Source organism: Dendrobates tinctorius, unplaced genomic scaffold (assembly GCF_039654945.1).
Source record: "Dendrobates tinctorius isolate UK_male_01 unplaced genomic scaffold, ASM3965494v1 ptg000203l, whole genome shotgun sequence".
Classification (NCBI taxonomy): Eukaryota; Metazoa; Chordata; class Amphibia; order Anura; family Dendrobatidae; genus Dendrobates; species Dendrobates tinctorius.
In genome coordinates this window covers 22,927,565-22,945,281 of record NW_027361870.1, presented here as the reverse complement: position 1 = coordinate 22,945,281, position 17,717 = coordinate 22,927,565, and the positions used below count along the sequence as shown (strand labels likewise).

Genomic DNA, 17,717 nt, shown 5'->3' with positions numbered 1-17,717 from the left:
TGAATGGTTAGAAAAAATGAACATTTAACTTTTTTTCATAAAAAAATTACTTCAGGTCCAATTTTTTTTATTTTACCAAGGGTAACAGGAGAAATTGGACAGGAAAAGTTATTGTGCAATTTGTCCTTAGTATGCTGATGCCTGATATATGGGGGGGGGAACCACTGTTTCGGCGCATGGCAGAGCTCGAAGGGAAGGACCACCGTTTGACTTTTTCAATGCAAAATTGGCTAGAATTCAGATCGGACGCCATGTCATGTTTGAAGAGCCACTGATGTACCTAAACAGTGGAAACCCCCAACAAGTGACCCCATTTTGGAAACTAGACCCCCAAGGAACTTATCTAGATATGTGGTGAGAACTTTGAACCCAAAAGGGCTTCACAGAAGTTTATAATATATAGCCGTACAATTAAAAAATCATATTTTTTCCCTCAATTTTTACTTTTCCAAGGGTAACAGGACCCTAAAAGTTATTGTGCAATTTGTCCTGAATGCGCTGATACCCCACATGTGGGGGTAAACCACTATTTGTGCGCATGGCAGAGCTCGTAAGGGAAGCAGCGCCATTTGACTTTTTTGGCTGGAATTGGGATTTGACGCCATGCCGCGTTTGGAAAGCCCCTGATGTGCCTAAACAGTGGAAACCCCCCACAAATGACACCATTTTGGAAACTAAACCCCCCAAGGAACTTATCTAGATGTGTGGTGAGCACTTTGAACCCCTAAGGGCTTCACAGAAGTTTATAACGCCCGAGCGTGAAAATAAAAAAATCATATTTTTTCCACAAGCATGATCTTTTAGTCCCCAATTTTTTTATTTTCCCAAGGGAAACAGGAGAAATTGGACCCCAAAAGTTGTTGACCAATTTGTCCTGAGTACGCTGATACCCCATATGTGGGAGAAAACTACTGTATGGGCACATGTTGGGGCTCGGAAGGGAGGTAGTGACGTTTTGGAATGCAGACTTTGATGGAATGGCCTGCGGGTGTCATGTTGCCTTTGGAGAGCCCCTGATGTACCTAAACAGTGGAAACTCTCCATAAGTGACCCCATTTTGGAAACCAGACACCCTAAGAAACTTATCTAGATGTGTGATGAGCACTTTGAACACCCCCAGTGCTTCACAGAAATTTATAATGCCCGGGCGTGAAAATAAAGAAAATCATATTTTTTCCACAAACATGATCCCCAATTTTTTTATTTTCCCAAAGGTAACAGGAGAAATTGGACCCCAAAAGTTGCTGTCCAATTCGTCATGTAAGGTCTTATTTTTTGCGGGAAGAGTTGACGTTTCTATTGGTACCATTTTCGGGCATGTGACATTTTTTGATCGCTTTTTATTTCGATTTTTGGGACACAGAATGAACAAAAACCAGCATTTCATGAATTTCTTTTGGGGGGCGCATTTACACCGTTCTGCGTGTGGTAAAATTGATAAATCGGTTTTATTCTTCGGGCCAATATGATTACAGCGATACCACATTTAGGTCGTTTTGTTATGTTTTGGCGTTTTTATGCAATGAAAACAATTTTATTTAAAAAATATTTATTTTTGCATTGTTTTATTCTGCGAGTTATAACTTTTTTATTTTTCCACTGATGATGCTGTACGCAGCTACTTTTTTGCGTGACAAGATGATGTTTTCAGTGGTACCATGGTTTTTTATATGTGTCTTTTTGATCGCGCGTTATTGCACTTTTTGTTCGGCGGTATGATGATAAAGCATTATTTTTTGCTTTGTTTTTTATTTTTATTTTTAAGGGGTTCGCTAAAGGGGTTAACTAATGGGACAGTTTTATAGGGCGGGTTGTTACAGACGCAGCGACACTAAATATGTGTACTTTTATAGTTTTTTTTTTTATTTCCAATAAATGAATTTATTAGGGAATATTTTTTTAAAAAATTTATTTAGCAATTTTTTAAAAATTATTTTTACACTTTTTTTTAACTTTATTATACTGTCCCAGGGGGCACATAACTGTCATGTGACAGATCGCTGTGACAGATCAACGATCTGTCACAGGCAGTGCTGGAGGCTTCCTCATGCCGGTGCTTTGCAGGCATGAGGAAGCCGCCTCACTGCAGGCTCCCGAAGGTCCCCGCTGCCATATTGGATCCGGGGACTGTAGGGAAGGAGGCCCCCAGAGCAGCACAGCACATCGCGCTGCTCCGGGGGGCTCAGAGAAGCACGGAGGGAGTCCCCTCCCTGTCGATGCTTCCCTAAACTCCCGGTACTCTGCGATCGTGTTTGATCACAGTGTGTCAGGGGTTAACTTGTCGGGGGCGGTCTGTGACTGCCCCTGACACATAGTGCCGGGTGTCAGCTGTGATAATCAGCTGACACCCGGCCGCGATCAGCGGCGCTCACCCCGTGAGCGCCGCTGATCGCTATGACGTACTATTCCGGCCCTGGGAATTAAGTCCCAGGGCACATGAACGGGATAGTACATCATATGGCAGAAAGGGGTTAAACTTTTCCTAATTATTTGGCTTTATTAACTAAAAATGTGGAGACCAAATATGAGTCATAAAAGTAAGAAATGCATTAAGGAAATACTTTTTATTTGATCACTTTTAGTTCTGGTTAAAACATACTAGGAGCAACATAGTGGCATAGTACACATCATCAACCGTGTCAAGGCTCTGAACGAGGTGCAATGCACTGTATCTTTGAATGACTCTCATTTTATAAAGAAAACACCACTTTTTTTGGTCTTAAAAGGGTTTTTGGGCAGGTGGAAGTTACTACCCATCCACAGAATATGTGAGACCTACTAGATAGTGATCGAAAACAGCTGACAAATCGATCTTATTTCAGGAATGGGCCATGGTTGAGCATGAGCATGGCCCCAATCTTTCTCTAGACTACTTCCTGTCTAGTGTCTTCCACTTCCTGTCTAGTGTCTTCCACTTCCTGTCTTAGAGCACAGTTAGCAGAGAGGAGATGCTTTGATAACTCTCTGAGGGCTCAGAGGTTGTGACTTAAAATATTACTTCTTCATTGGATTATAGTTCTGTGAGGACCACACAGCTAATTCATGTATTCAATATACTTTCTTTATTAATTCCTTATGGTTCTCAAGATATCTTGTTGCAGTCATTCAGTAGGAACCTTTAGGGCTGATTTTTGAAAACTGTCTAAATAAAAAAACTATCTCTGTTGTCCACAGCAACCAATCACAGCACAGCTTTCATTTCAGGTTCTGCTGTGGAAAAATAAAAGCTGTGCTGTGATTTGTTGCTATGAGAAACAGGGACATTTTTTTCTTTGAGAGATAAGATAATAATGTCTCCATGGTCATGTGACTGACAAACCAATAACTGACTTTCTATAGTACAGTTATCCCACATAAGTTTTGTAGTGTACCAAGCATAACGTTTCACTGTACAAAAGTAGCATTTATTAGTCATAACCAGAATACCCCTTTAACGATCTACAAATCCATACATCTTTTACAATACACGTGCCAATTAACTCAAAAGTATCTTGCTACCTGGTAGATCCATGTCCAACATCAATCCTTGCTAATAAAAATTCACACACAATTAGACCCTTGAAAGCTGCATCAATGGCGTCTCATTCATGCAGGCAAACCTTGGTCTTTACTGATGAGAGGCACAGGGGCGGACGTATCATTGGTGCAAGCAGTGCGCCCCCACAGGAAGAGCCCAAGAGGAAAGGGGGGCCATTTCTACCTTCAAAGCAGGCACAATTTTGCATTTTTAGGAGCTTTTCAGCTGCAAAGGACCCCTATATTATTCTTGCACAGGGGCCCTTTTCTGTCTTTGTCCGCCAGTGGAGATGCAGCAAACTGAAGTGACGCTGTGCAGGTAGATACCTAAATTGGTTAATGACCTAGGTCATGCTCATTAAAAGAAATCTTTGCTACCTTATCTGAGAGCAGCGTAATGTAGGAAAAGAGAAGCTGATTCCAATGATGTATTACTTAGTTTACTGGGTGCAGCAGTTGTGACACAGAGTTCTAAGGTCTTGTTCACACATTCAGTATTTCATGTCAGTATTTGTAAGCCAAAACCAGGAGGGGAACAATTCGAGGAAAAGTATAATACAAACATGTCACCATTTCTGTATTTATCACCTACTCCTCGCTTACAAATACTGAGGTAAAAAACTCACCGAATACTGCACCTGGCCTTAGATGTAGAATGCAGCAGAGCTCAGGAAGCTAACCCCACCCACACCACAGATTTCTGTATACATTGTCTATAGACAGTAAGCTGCTTATCAGAGGAGGGGACATGGTCTGTCTAGCAGTCTCGTAAGCACCAGTCCTGGCAGTGATAATGTCTTAGTGATAAAGCCTTCATTATAAGTAAACAGCAGAACACAACTTAATAAATGACACATAGCTGAATTCAGTGTTTTACCCCCTACCTCATGCTGTCGTCAGATTACATAGCAAAACCTGCTGACAGATTCCCTTTAAAGAGTTGAACATTAAAGTTTTTCCCATGGAGCATTGACCATATGAAACCACTCACAAATTGTCACCCTAATGAATGCCAATACACCCCCAAATCTGCATTAGAAAGGTTTCTAATTCTGACAGTCAAACTCTGCTTTGTATTAATGAAGAATTATTGAGGAGAAAGCATCCTGGCTACAGATGGGTCTTTGGCGTGATTGAAATCCCTAGTCATATTGCAAAGCTCCTGAGAGGGAATCTGTTGCCAGTTTTTTGCTATGTAATCCGAGATCAGTATTGTAGGAGCAGAGACCCTGAGTCCTGCGATGTATCTCATACTATTCTAATAAAATCATTGTTTTATCTGTTGCAGGTCTAGCAGTTCTCTGAATGCTGAGCTCTGTATAACCCACACCATTGATTGGCTGCTTTCTGTTTGCACTGTGCATAAGCAGAAATCTGCCAATCAGTGGTGGTGGTGGGGTTACACAGAGAAGAAGACTCTATGGCACGAGACCACAGTTCCTCTAGTGATAATTTCCTGATGATAAAGCAGTGGTTTTATTGATACTGCAAATAGCAACCCAAAAAGTGACACATTGCTGGAAGCAGGGTTTCTGCCTATACAGTACGCTGCTCAACAATTACATGGCAAAAACCTGCTGACAGATTACTTTTGATATACTTCACAAAGAGAGGTACAAGTGAGACACTGTCCTATCTTCTAGGAGAGGGCTAGTTTGCCGACTTTTTTTCTAAGCGAGCTTTGGTAATTCTCCTTCTCAAATACAGTATCCGATAAAGATGATAATTAACAAAAACACACCTCTTATCTATAAAAAAAGTATTACTATGTACTACTTAGTACAACAGAGCAGACACAAGACATATTCTATTACAGGAAATAGAAACAAACCCAATTATTTACAGGAACTCTTTATTATAATGATGAAATGTTCACTATCTTTACCTAATGGTCCGGAGTTACTCGTTGGACAATCCAAGTTTATAACTTCTTCCAGCATTGCTTCCTTGACGTCTTTTTTCTTTTTCTTCTTCACAGAATCTTCCAAAGGTTTTAACAAAGAAAGTTCTTCAGGTCTTCTAATATCTAAGATCGTAAAAACAGTTTGATAAAGTCAATAACAGTCACAGTCGGTTGCACTGATGGCCATAAACCCAACGATAAGACTACCGCCATAGAGACATTACAATAAGGCCTTTTTCACACATTTGTGTCTCCAGTACGTGTGGTGACAGTTTTCACACGTAGCGGAGACACTGACACATGTAGACCCCTTCAAATGAATAGATCAGTGCACATGTCAGTGTGTTTCTGGAGCGCCCCGCGCAGGGCAGTGGGGTACTCGGTACCGGGCCTGTTGACTTCAATGGGGGACGTCATGGCAGTGGCGACCCGGTCCGTGGCCCTGGGGCGTCCAGTAATAAAATAGGGGAAAAGTTGTGTGAGGTTGAAGTGTGGTAAAAATAAAGATAAAGTTTATAGATGAATACGTGATGCCACCTGTGCTATTCTGGTCAGAGATGACCAGCGCTGCGGTGTTGTTCTCCTGAGACCGTTGGTGTGACGCAGCTGAGGTGACAATGGCTCTCCACAGGTAGAGCAAAAGTCCCAGGGCTGTCGAGTGTGATTTCAGGGGTGATGGTGACAAGCAGATGGGAGGATGTAGCAGTGCTGAGTGTTGGTTGTAGAAAGGAGACAAGGACTCAGTTGAATGCAGTTCAAAAGGGCTTTACTCACTGTCTGGTGCGCACAGAAGCCCACTTCAGTGCTGAGTCCTCCAGGTCAGGGGTCCAGTAAACTCCCGGGTAGATGAGTACACCCCTCCAACACTCCCTTTCAGTATGTTCCTTCCTAGGCCGTCTCACTGTACTGGTTTCCTCTCCTTCCTCCCTTTCCAGCACCTTCACTGTCAGTGTCCCAGGCTAGCTGCCGCGGATCTTGTCAGAATTCGTCACTCAGGCGGTTTCCTGATCCTATGTGGCTGCCTTTCTAGGAAGATAACTGTGGGAATCGCTGTGGCCCATACAGCAACCACAGCTGTCAGCTTGCTAGTTAAGTTCGTTGTTCACTTTGCTAGGCTAGGGGCTGAGACCCTTCTGCGACCTAATTTCTTCCCCCATCTGATGGCAATCATCGTGGGACTCTAGAAATTCCACTTTTTCCTCCCGGGAGCTTTCCTCCCAAGCCAATCTATCCGGCAGCTCCTCCTGACAGGAGCTGCTCCAAGCGCATCCTTTCTCCAAGCTCCGCCCACTCGCTGTTCCCATTGGCTGCTCTACATCACTCCACTTTCTAAGCTCCTCCCCTTTTCCTACCTTCCCCACTAGCTCCCCAACACCCTTTCCTAGCCAGCCTCGGATGAGGCCATCCTCCCGAAGGGTACACCCAGGTGCCCTGACTAGCTAGTGTGTGTTGAGTGCAGTGTTAAGAGTGTGGTGAGGTGCCCCCATCTTACCCGGTCGTGAGATACCACACCTCTGGATGAGATGCAGTACCTCTGTGGCGACTGGACCCGCAGGGGCGCCACATTTCCACGGACAGTGTGTCTGTGTGTCCCACACATAGCCATGTCCATTTTTTTACCGTCAGCACGGGTGGCAAAATGTCCTTCACACGGAGAACACACATTGATGTCATCCGTGTGACATGCATCGGCATCGGGGAAGAAGCACTACAGTAAGTGCTGTTCCCCGGCGGCAGGTACTGAAGACGGCTCTCATCATTCTCACCTGCTCTGCCGGTGATTGGTGTGAGCAGATGAGAATGATGAGAGCTATATTAAAGTCTGAACCATGACAGCAGGTGGAGGCTTTTGGGACTATTACTCCCATCATCAGACACCTGCTGCCGCTAATAACAGAGACAGCAGGAGCGGATGCGATATAGCTAAATAAATGAATAAAAAATGCTATTTTTAGGCTGGGGGGCCTATATCAATGGCCCCTTACCAGCCTGATAATATCAGCCCCCAGCAGTCAGCTTTAGCAAGGCTGGTTGTCAAAAATGGGGGGACCACACCATTTTTTAAATTATTTATTTAAATAATTAAAAAAAACAACGTGGGGAACCCTCTATTCTTGATAAACAACCTTGCTGAAGCTGACAGCTGAGGATTGCAGCCCCCAGCTGTGAGTTTTGCCTGTTTGGTTAAAGAAAATACTGGGGGAACACACGCCAGGTTTTTCATTCATTTATTTAGTTATATCGCTGGTGGCGGGTGAGGAGTACCCGATCATCTGCTCCTGCTGTCACTGTTATTAGCGGCAGCAAGTGTCGGATGATGGGAGTAACAGTCCCAAAGGTCCCCACCTACTGTCATCGTTCAGACTTTAATATAACTCTCATCATTCTCCTCTGCTCACACTGATCGCAGGCAGAGCAGGGGAGAATTCTGAAAGTCGTCTTCAGCACCTGCCGCCGGGGAACAGTGCTTACTGTAGCGCTTCTACCCCGGTGGCCATGGGTGTGATACTGATGCGGCACACGGTTGCCACATGTGTGCCACAAGTATTAGACACACGGACACACAGACATCTCCGGTACTGTTTTTTCCAGTACTGGAAATAAAGGACGTGTCAAACCGGCCTAATGGGTAGTGTTGTGAGTTCATTTTCCCCTCCGTCACTGAGGCCTGGTGAACTCCCTATTCTAGTGAAGGAAGGTAGTGAGCCTGATTATCAGGCACCTGGGACTAATGAAGACGATTAGCTGAGTTGAGTCACTGACTGGATTTAAGGCAGCCTACGCCCTTTCTGCCCTGCGGGTGATTTCTCTGTGGACTCTTGGACACCAGTCTGATTCCTGCTCTCCTAAAGCTAAGTTTTCTGTTTTGCCTTTTTGCATTTAAGATTTGTTTTTGTTTTTCTTGCTTTTTGGATTCTGCCACTCCCTGCTGGAGTGTGCAGTGTTCCGTGAGCTCTGTCTTCTGAAAGTACCTGAGTGCTGATTTAGTTTTTGAAGCTTAGTTGCTTCAGGGCCATTTTTATATCAGCTTGTTGGCTTTTGTCTCTGATAGGGTTTTGGCAGATTGCAGACAGCAGCCTTCCTATCCGTTCCTATCTAAAGTAGTTTTTGGCCCCGTCTTTGCTCAGCCTGTCTTTCTGTCTGTGTAAGTGTTTTCATCTTGCTTCACCGTCATTATATGTGGGGGGCTGTCTATTGCTTTGGGGTCTGCTCTGGGGCAGTTAGATTTCCCCTTTCCTTCTTTAGGCCTATGTATCTCTCCGGCTGTGATCGAGGGGTCTAGGTCATCGTAGGAACCCCCCACGGCTACTGCTAGTTGTGTTCAGGGGTCTGCAATCTGATAGTTGCCAACTTCTCTGGTTTTCTGGACTTAGCTAGCATTTCTGTTTTTGCCTCCTACGGTGACTCAATCATAACAGAATCACCCGCCAAACCGCAGATCCTGGGGTACTCAATAGCAGGAAAGAATTGTGTTTAAAAAAAAAAAAAAAAGTGTGTATATTCTTTCCTCTATATCTCTGAGGCCGTAGGGGGAATTTTTTTTTTCTCTCAATGGAGATAAAGCAAGTGTCTGATCGTGTGGAGCAGCTCGCTGCTGAAGTGCGAGGAATTTCCGCCTATCTTGCTCGTTCACATGCTGTTGAACCAAAGATCCCCACACCTGATGTATTTTTTGGGGATCGATCTAAATTTTTGAGATTCAAAAATAATTGTAAATTATTTTTTGCTTTGAAGCCTAACTCGTCAGGGAGCCCCACGCAGCAGGTTAAAATTGTCATCTCTTTGCTGCGCGGCGATCCCCAGGATTGGGCGTTTTCTTTGAAACCAGATGACCCTATTCTGACTAATGTGAATGCATTTTTTCAAGCCTTGGGGTTGCTGTACGACGAACCTAATGCTATTGATCAGGCTGAAAAGACCCTGTTAGCATTGAACCAGGGTCGAGAATCTGCAGAGTTGTACTGTCAAAAGTTCCGAAAGTGGGTGGTCCTTACTACCTGGAATGATAGTGCCTTGGCTGCTCTCTTTCGGAAGGGTTTGTCAGAAGCCGTAAAAGATACTATGGTGGGATTTCCTGTTCCCTCTGGTCTGGACGATTATATGTCTTTAGCCATTCAGGTAGATCGGCGTTTACGTGAATGCAGGATTACACGAGAGGTGTTGCCACCGGTTGAACAGACGTCTGAACCTATGCAATGTGATAGAGTTTTGTCTAAGGCGCAACGTCAGGGATTCAGAAGGCGCAATAAGCTGTGTTTTTTCTGTGGAGATGCCTCACATATTATTTCTGTTTGTCCTAAACGTGAGAAACGCTTTGCACACACGTTTTCTGTTGGTGGGGTTCAGCCTAAGTTTCTTTTAGCGATTACTCTGATCTGTTCCCTGTCCACATTTTCCACCAAGGCTTTTGTGGATTCGGGAGCAGCGCTAAACCTAATGGACTTGGATTTTGCTAAACGTTGTGGATTTCCGTTGACACCTCTGCAGACGCCTATCCCTTTGAGGGGGACTGATGCTACCCCTCTGGCTAAAAATAAACCTCAGTTTTGGACCCAGTTGGTCATGCGGGTCGCCCCAGACCACCAAGAAAATTGTAGATTTTTGGTGTTGCATGGTCTGCATGATGCCGTTGTTCTGGGGTTTCCCTGGTTGCAGATTCATAATCCAGTTTTGGATTGGAAGTCTGTGTCTGTGGTGAGTTGGGGTTGCCGGTGTACCTTTAGTGAGGTTCCGGTTTTTTCCACCTCTCCTCAGTCGCATGAGGTTCCTGACTATTTGGCGGACTTCTATGATGTATTTAGTGAGAATGAGTCTGCGTCCTTGCCTCCTCATAGGAGTTATGTGCAATTGAACTAAGCCCGGGGTGTAAATTTCCTAAGGGTCAGCTCTTCAATTTATCTGTACCCGAGCATGAGGCTATGCGGTCCTATATTAAGGAGGCGTTGGAGAAGGGTCATATTAGACCATCCTCTTCACCCTTAGGTGCCGTTTTTTTTTTTGTGGCCAAGAAGGATGGTTCTTTAAGGCCGTGTATTGACTATCGTGCCCTCAATAAAATTACTATTAAATATCAGTATCCGTTACCCCTGATTTCGGATCTATTCTCTAGAGTCAGAGGTGCTTGCTGGTTTACCAAGCTTGACCTCAGGGGGGCGTATAATCTTATCCGCATTAAGCAGGGGGATGAATGGAAGACGGCGTTTAATACTCCGGAGGGACATTTTGAGTACCTGGTGATGCCTTTTGGGCTCACTAATGCCCCTTCTGTCTTCCAGTGCTTCATGAACGATATTTTCCGAGACTTTGTCGATAAATTTTTGATTATCTATCTGGACGATATTTTGATCTTCTCCAAGGATTGGGATGCTCATGTGGAACATATTCGGACTGTGTTCCGGATCTTGAGAGAGAATTCTCTGTATGTCAAAGGATCAAAATGCCTTTTTGGAGTACAGAGGATTTCTTTTTTGGGATTTATTTTGTCTCCGTCAACTATTGAAATGGACCCGGCCAAGGTGCAGGCCATTTATGATTGGGTTCAGCCCACTTCTTTGAAGGCCCTCCAGAAGTTTTTGGGTTTTGCTAATTTTTATCGGAAATTTATAGCAAAATTTTCTAGTATTGCCAAACCATTGACTGACCTGACCAGGAAGGGTGCGGATGTGTTGAATTGGTCTCCGGAGGCGGTTGCTTCCTTTCAGGAGCTGAAGCGTAGATTTACCTCCGCCCCGGTTCTGCGGCAACCTGATGTCTCACTCCCGTTCCAGGTAGAGGTGGATGCTTCTGAGATTGGTGCAGGAGCAGTGTTGTCCCAAAAGGATCCGGTAACATCTAAAATGAATCCCTGTGCTTTCTTTTCCCGAAAGTTCTCTTCATCTGAACGTAACTATGATGTGGGGAATCGGGAACTGTTGGCCATGAAATGGGCATTTGAGGAGTGGAGACATTGGTTGGAGGGAGTCAAACATCAAGTTGTGGTCCTCACTGACCACAAAAATTTGATTTACTTAGAGTCGGCTAAACGCTTGACCCTAGACAGGCTAGGTGGGCCTTGTTTTTTACACGTTTTGATTTTGTGGTCTCTTTCCTTCCTGGAACTAAGAATGTCAAGGCAGACTCCCTCTCTAGGAGTTTCTTTGCTGATTCTCCTGTGGTGACCAAGCCTGCTACCATCTTAGGCGAAGGGGTAGTTCTTTCTGCCATCTCGCCCGATTTAAGACTTGCTCTGCAAGAGTTCCAGGAGGACAAACCTGAGCGTTGCCCCAGTGGAAAGTTGTATGTTCCTGACCAGTGGAAGAAGAGAGTGATGTCTGAAGTTCATTGCTCTGCATTGGCTGATCATCCGGGTATTTTTGGTACTAGAGATCTGGTGAGTCGCTCTTTTTTGTGGCCCACCTTGTCTCATGATGTCAGGAATTTTGTGCAGTCCTGTGGGACTTGCTCCCGGTCTAAATTTTGTTCTCGCTCTAGTGGGTTGTTGATGCCTTTGCCGGTCCCCAGGAGGCCATGGACCCATATTTCAATGGATTTCATCTCTGATATGCCGATCTCTCAAAGAATGACTGTTATTTGGGTGATTTGTGATAGGTTCTCTAAGATGGTTCATCTTGTACCACTCCCTAAGTTGCCATCTTCCTCTGAGTTGGTGCCCCTGTTTTTGCAACAGATGGTTCGCTTTAGAGTTGAGCGACTTTTGGTTTTTTAGGGTCGCGTTTCGTTTCGTGAAACCCGACTTTTCCAAAAGTCGGGTCGAGCAAGATCGTCCGATTATAGGGAAAAGTCGGGGGTCGTCCCGAAACACGAAACCCAATGTAAGTCAATGGGGAATAAAAGTCGGCAGTGAGAGGAGGACAGGAAACACACCTACAGTGCCCATTTGAATGCCAAAAGCATCAATTCTTCTTACTTAAGCTTGTCAACCTTAATTAACTTCATAATACAAGTTACGCACTGAAAAATGGGGGTTATTTGGCTAAAGTTGTGGGGGGGGAGGGCTGGCTGCAGGTTTTCATGTGCCCTGGGTGAAAGAGCGCCCCTTTAACACATACCACAACTCATCATGCTCCGATACGGCAGATAAATAGCGGTATAGTACAATGAAAAATACCTCACTTTTTACATCTCATGACGAGGCCCATCTATTTCTCCATACAGAATCATTGGTCCCATATAATGTTTGAAACAGTATATGATGAGCTCCACATAATGCTACAGTATATGTTGGTCCCCATGGATGAAGCTCCACTGTCTTATGGGCCCAAATAATGCTCCAAACATAATGGGCCCCATTTCTAATGCTCTAGTGTATAATGGGCCCTGTAAATGCTGCTCCAGTGTCTGATGTCCACCTTTGGAATGTTCCAGTGTATGGTGGGCCCCATCTATCATTCTCCAGAGTATAGTGCTCCCCAAAAATTGCTGTCCCAACATTGAAAACAATCAAATAAGTCTCCTCGCTAGGGAATCCCTGTACTTGTCTGGACAGGTGCTGTAGCTTGCTTAACAGCTCGCCAGCCGTTCTCACGCCCAGTATGGATTGCACGTGATTGCACAAAGGTTAGAAAGGGTACCGTATCCCTGGATAACATGTATGGATAGCGTACACATTCAAAATATATGTCTCAGGAGGCAGGCTCAGACGGTGTCAGGCCCAGTATGGATTGCACGTGATTGCACAAAGGTTAGAAAGGGTACCGTATCCCCGGATAACATGTATGGATAGCGTACACATTCAAAATATATGTCTCAGGAGGCAGGCTCAGACGGTGTCAGGCACAGTATGGATTGCACGTGATTGCACAAAGGTTAGAAAGGGTACCGTATCCCCGGATAACATGTATGGATAGCGTACACATTCAAAATATATGTCTCAGGAGGCAGGCTCAGACGGTGTTAGGCCCAGTATGGATTGCACGTGATTGCACAAAGGTTAGAAAGGGTACCGTATCCCCGGATAACATGTATGGATAGCGTACACATTCAAAATATATGTCTCAGGAGGCAGGCTCAGACGGTGTTAGGCCCAGTATGGATTGCACGTGATTGCACAAAGGTTAGAAAGGGTACCGTATCCCTGGATAACATGTATGGATAGCGTACACATTCAAAATATATGTCTCAGGAGGCAAGCTCAGACGGTGTCAGGCCCAGTATGGATTGCACGTGATTGCACAAAGGTTAGAAAGGGTACCGTATCCCCGGATAACATGTATGGATAGCGTACACATTCAAAATATATGTCTCAGGAGGCAGGCTCAGACGGTGTCAGGCCCAGTATGGATTGCACGTGATTGCACAAAGGTTAGAAAGGGTACCGTATCCCCGGATAACATGCATGGATAGCGTACACATTCAAAATATATGTCTCAGGAGGCAGGCTCAGACGGTGTTAGGCCCAGTATGGATTGCACGTGATTGCACAAAGGTTAGAAAGGGTACCGTATCCCCGGATAACATGTATGGATAGCGTACACATTCAAAATATATGTCTCAGGAGGCAGGCTCAGACGGTGTCAGGCACAGTATGGATTTGACGGCCCAGATTGCACAGCGGAGGAGCAGGGAGAGGTAAAGATTGCAAATGCTGGGGCCCTGCCCAAGCAAGGGGGGCCCACTCGTGGGCGTCGGTACTGGCACTGGGCCCCTCATAGTACAGCGGTGTGTCTGATGGCGGGTGTGCACCACCGCCGTCAGAGACACTTGATTGCGCTATGAGGGACCCTGTGCCAGTGCCCAAGAGTCGGCCTACCCACCTGTCCAGGGCAACGGCACTCGCACGGTGTCGTGCGGTAGGTGGTGACCCCGGCCATGGGGGGGGAGGCAGCACAGTTAGGGAGTTTTCGAAAGTGGCATATGTTGATGTTGGACATTCAGCTGATGCAAAAGGCGAAATAGGTGAAGTACCAGGAAGAGGTGGACCAAAGCAAGCCATTTTTCTGTCACCCTATGTGTCATCAGGGGAAGGTGGGACAAAATCCTTGGAAACCCATGCGTGGTTCATTTTAATGAAGGTTAGATCATCCACATTTTGGGTTGACAGACGGGTCCTTTTTTCTGTCAGGATTGATCCAGCTGCACTGAAGACTCTTTCCGATAGCACACTTGCAGCTGGGCAAGCGAGCTCCTGTAAGGCATATTGGGCCAATTCAGGCCAGGTGTCCAGTTTAGCGGCCCAATAGTCAGAGGGGAATGACCTGTGTGGGAGAACATCGATATGGGAGGAAAAGTAGTTTGTAACCATAGTTGACAACTGCTGTCTCCTGTCACTTTCCATCGATGCAGTATTACCAGTTGTGTGAGCGGTATTTGAAAAATCAGTCCACAACATTGTCATGAAACCCCTGTCTCTAACGCCACTTCTGCTGTGTGCACCACGAACACCTCTGCCAAGCTGCCCCCGGCCCGTACGGCTCGTGTGAGAACCATCACCGCTGCTGTGTGCTGGGAATGCCTCAAGCAACCGATTTACCAGAGTTGCTTGTTTATTAGCCAATATTAGGTCAAGGTTCTCCTGTGGCATGATGTTTTGTAATTTGCCTTTATAGCGTGGATCCAGGATGCTGGCCAACCAGTAGTCGTCATCGTTCATCATTTTGGCAATGCGGGGGTCCCTTTTTAGGATCCGCAAGGCATAATCTGACATGTGGGCCAATGTTCCCGGTGTCAATGATGCACTGCGAGTGCTGGGTGGAGGAGCACTTTCTGGCAAATCCACATCCCTCCAGTCACGCAAAAACCCTGTACCAGACCTTGCCACGCCAACATTTTCACTTGCCCCACGAGATGCATCCTCCTCCCCTAAGTAATCATCCCCATCATCCTCCTCCTCCTCCTCTTCTTCCTCCACCTCGTCCAGGAGAGGTCCCTGAGCAGACAATGGCTGAATGTCATCAAGGATTCCCTCCTCCTCTTCCTCCTCATCAACATTGGCTGCAGACGCCTGCTCCTTAAGGTGCGTCAAAGTTTGCATGAGCAGACGCATAAGTGGGATGCTCATGCTTAGGATGGCGTCGTCTGCGCTTACCAGCCGTGTGCATTCCTCAAAACACTGAAGGACTTTACAAAGGTCTTTCAGCTTCGACCACTGCACGCCTGTCAACTCCATGTCTGCTCTCAAAGTGCCTGGCCGTGTATCCTCCCACAAATGCATTATGGCCTGCCTCTGCTCGCACAGCCGCTCCACCATGTGCAGGGTGGAGTTCCACCTTGTTGCAATGTCGATAATGAGGCGGTGGTTGGGAAGGTGGAGCAATCGCTGCAGCTTCTGCATACGAACGGAGTGTACAGGCGACCGGCGGATGTGCGCGCACAGTCTTCGCACCTTCTGGAGCAGGGCTGTTAACTCCGGATAATTTTTGAGGAAGCACTGCACCACCAGGTTCAAGGTGTGAGCCAAGCAAGGTATGTGGCTGAGTTTTGAAAGGGCTATGGCTGCCACAAAATTACGACCGTTATCACTAACTACCTTGCCTGCCTCAAGATGTACACTGCCCAGCCATGACTCAGTTTGTTGCTTCAAGTACTCGGCCAGCACCTCGGCGGTGTGTCTGTCGCCCAAACACATCATCTGCAACACAGCCTGCTGACGCTTTCCACTAGCTGCTCGATAGGGGGACACATCGTGTGCAACAGTGGCAGCTGCAGATGGAGTGTTTGTACGACTGCGCTCTGTGGATGAGCTTTCGCTTCTGGAGGAGGAGGAGGGTCGAACGCCTACAGCCAACTCTTTCCTATACCGTGGGCTAGGCAGCACTGTCCCACCACCGCTGTCCCCTGTGGACCCTGCATCCACCACATTAACCCAGTGCGCAGTGATGGACACGTAACGGCCCTGGCCATGCCGACTGGACCATGCATCAGTTGTGAGGTGCACCTTTCCGCTCACTGACTGCTTGAGTGCATGGACAATGCGGTCTTTCACATGATGGTGGAGGGCTGGGATGGCTTTGCGAGAGAAGAAGTGGCGACTGGGTAGGTCATAGCGTGGTACTGCATAGGCCATGAGTTCGCGGAAAGCTGTGCTTTCCACCAACCGAAAGGGCATCATCTCAAACGAGATTAGTTTGGCAATGTGGGCGTTCAAACCCAGTGTACGCGGATGAGAGACTGAGTACTTTCTTGACCTACTCATAGTGTCTGGGAGGGTGAGCTGGACTTGAGAGCTGCATATGGTGGAAGTAGCAGTGGACAGGGCGGACTGAGAGAGGGTTGATGATGGTGATGGAGTTGGTGTTCTTTCTGATGGCCTAGAATCAGTCTTTCGTTGATATAACAGTGGGATTCCCTGACTGCTGTGGCCTTGCAACGACACCTCAACATTTGCTGCTGTGCTAACCGGTGGGCTTACAGTGGGGGAAACAATGTAGCGTTGCTGACTACCTTCGTTGTGATCAGTTGCACATGTGGCACTTGAGGTTTGGTGTTGTGTCCACGCTTGCAAGTGCATGCTGGTTAAATGTCTAAGCATGCAACTGGTATTCAAATTTTTCAGATTTTTCCCTCGGCTAAAGGTCTTTGCGCACTTCTTACAGATAACCTTGGCCTGATCATGAGGATTTTGTTCAAAAAAGTGCCACACTGCACTCTTCCTACTTTGGCAGACATTTTGCGGCCTAGCACGCTGTGATCATTTGACCCTCTGGACAAGCTGTCCAGCAACTCTTTTGATGTTTGGAACCTGTCTTTGGAGTGCTCCGGGCCTGCCAGATAACAGCTGTTGCGATGTCGATGTCTGCTGTGGATGCTCCTCATCTGAGCTATTGGAAGCAGCACCCTCTTCCCCCAATGGATGCCAATCTGGGTCAACAACTGGGTCATCCATCACCTCCTCTTCTATGTCATGTGCACCTTTCTCTGTGTCACCGTGTATGGTGGTATAGTGTGCGGGAAGGGGCACCTGAGTCTCATCAGGGTCAAAATCTGGCTCTGTACACTGCGAGGACAATGTAGTGCTCTGAGTGAATGTACCAGCAGAATCATCCATCAGCGGCTGTGCATCAGTGCACTCCATGTCAGATTCATCTTGGCCTGGGTAATTCACCATTTCACTTGATAATCCAGGCATGGTATGTGAAAACAGCTCCATGGAGTAATCAGTAGTATGGCCTGCGTCATCCTTCAATCTTGGTTGGGGTGAAGGACACAAGGAAAGGTGTGGTTCATGAACATGAGCCTCCAATGACGACTCAGTGCTTTTACTTTTTACAACTGAAGAAGAGGAGGCGATAGAGCTGGAGGCTGAGTCAGCAATGTAAGACAAAACTTTTTCCTGATGCTCTGCCTTTAAAAGCGGTTTGCC

At 46.3% G+C, this 17,717-nt stretch overlaps 1 protein-coding gene across 1 annotated transcript in view; it reads right to left on the bottom strand.

Moving 5' to 3' along the window:
• The window catches only part of FERMT1 (FERM domain containing kindlin 1), a 98,114-nt gene that overhangs the window by 44,292 nt on the left and 36,105 nt on the right, over nt 1-17,717 (bottom strand). Inside the window, exon 4 of the mRNA XM_073553872.1 lies at nt 5,402-5,542. Coding sequence (XP_073409973.1) covers nt 5,402-5,542 — 141 coding nt within the window. The remainder of the gene's footprint in view (nt 1-5,401; nt 5,543-17,717) is intronic.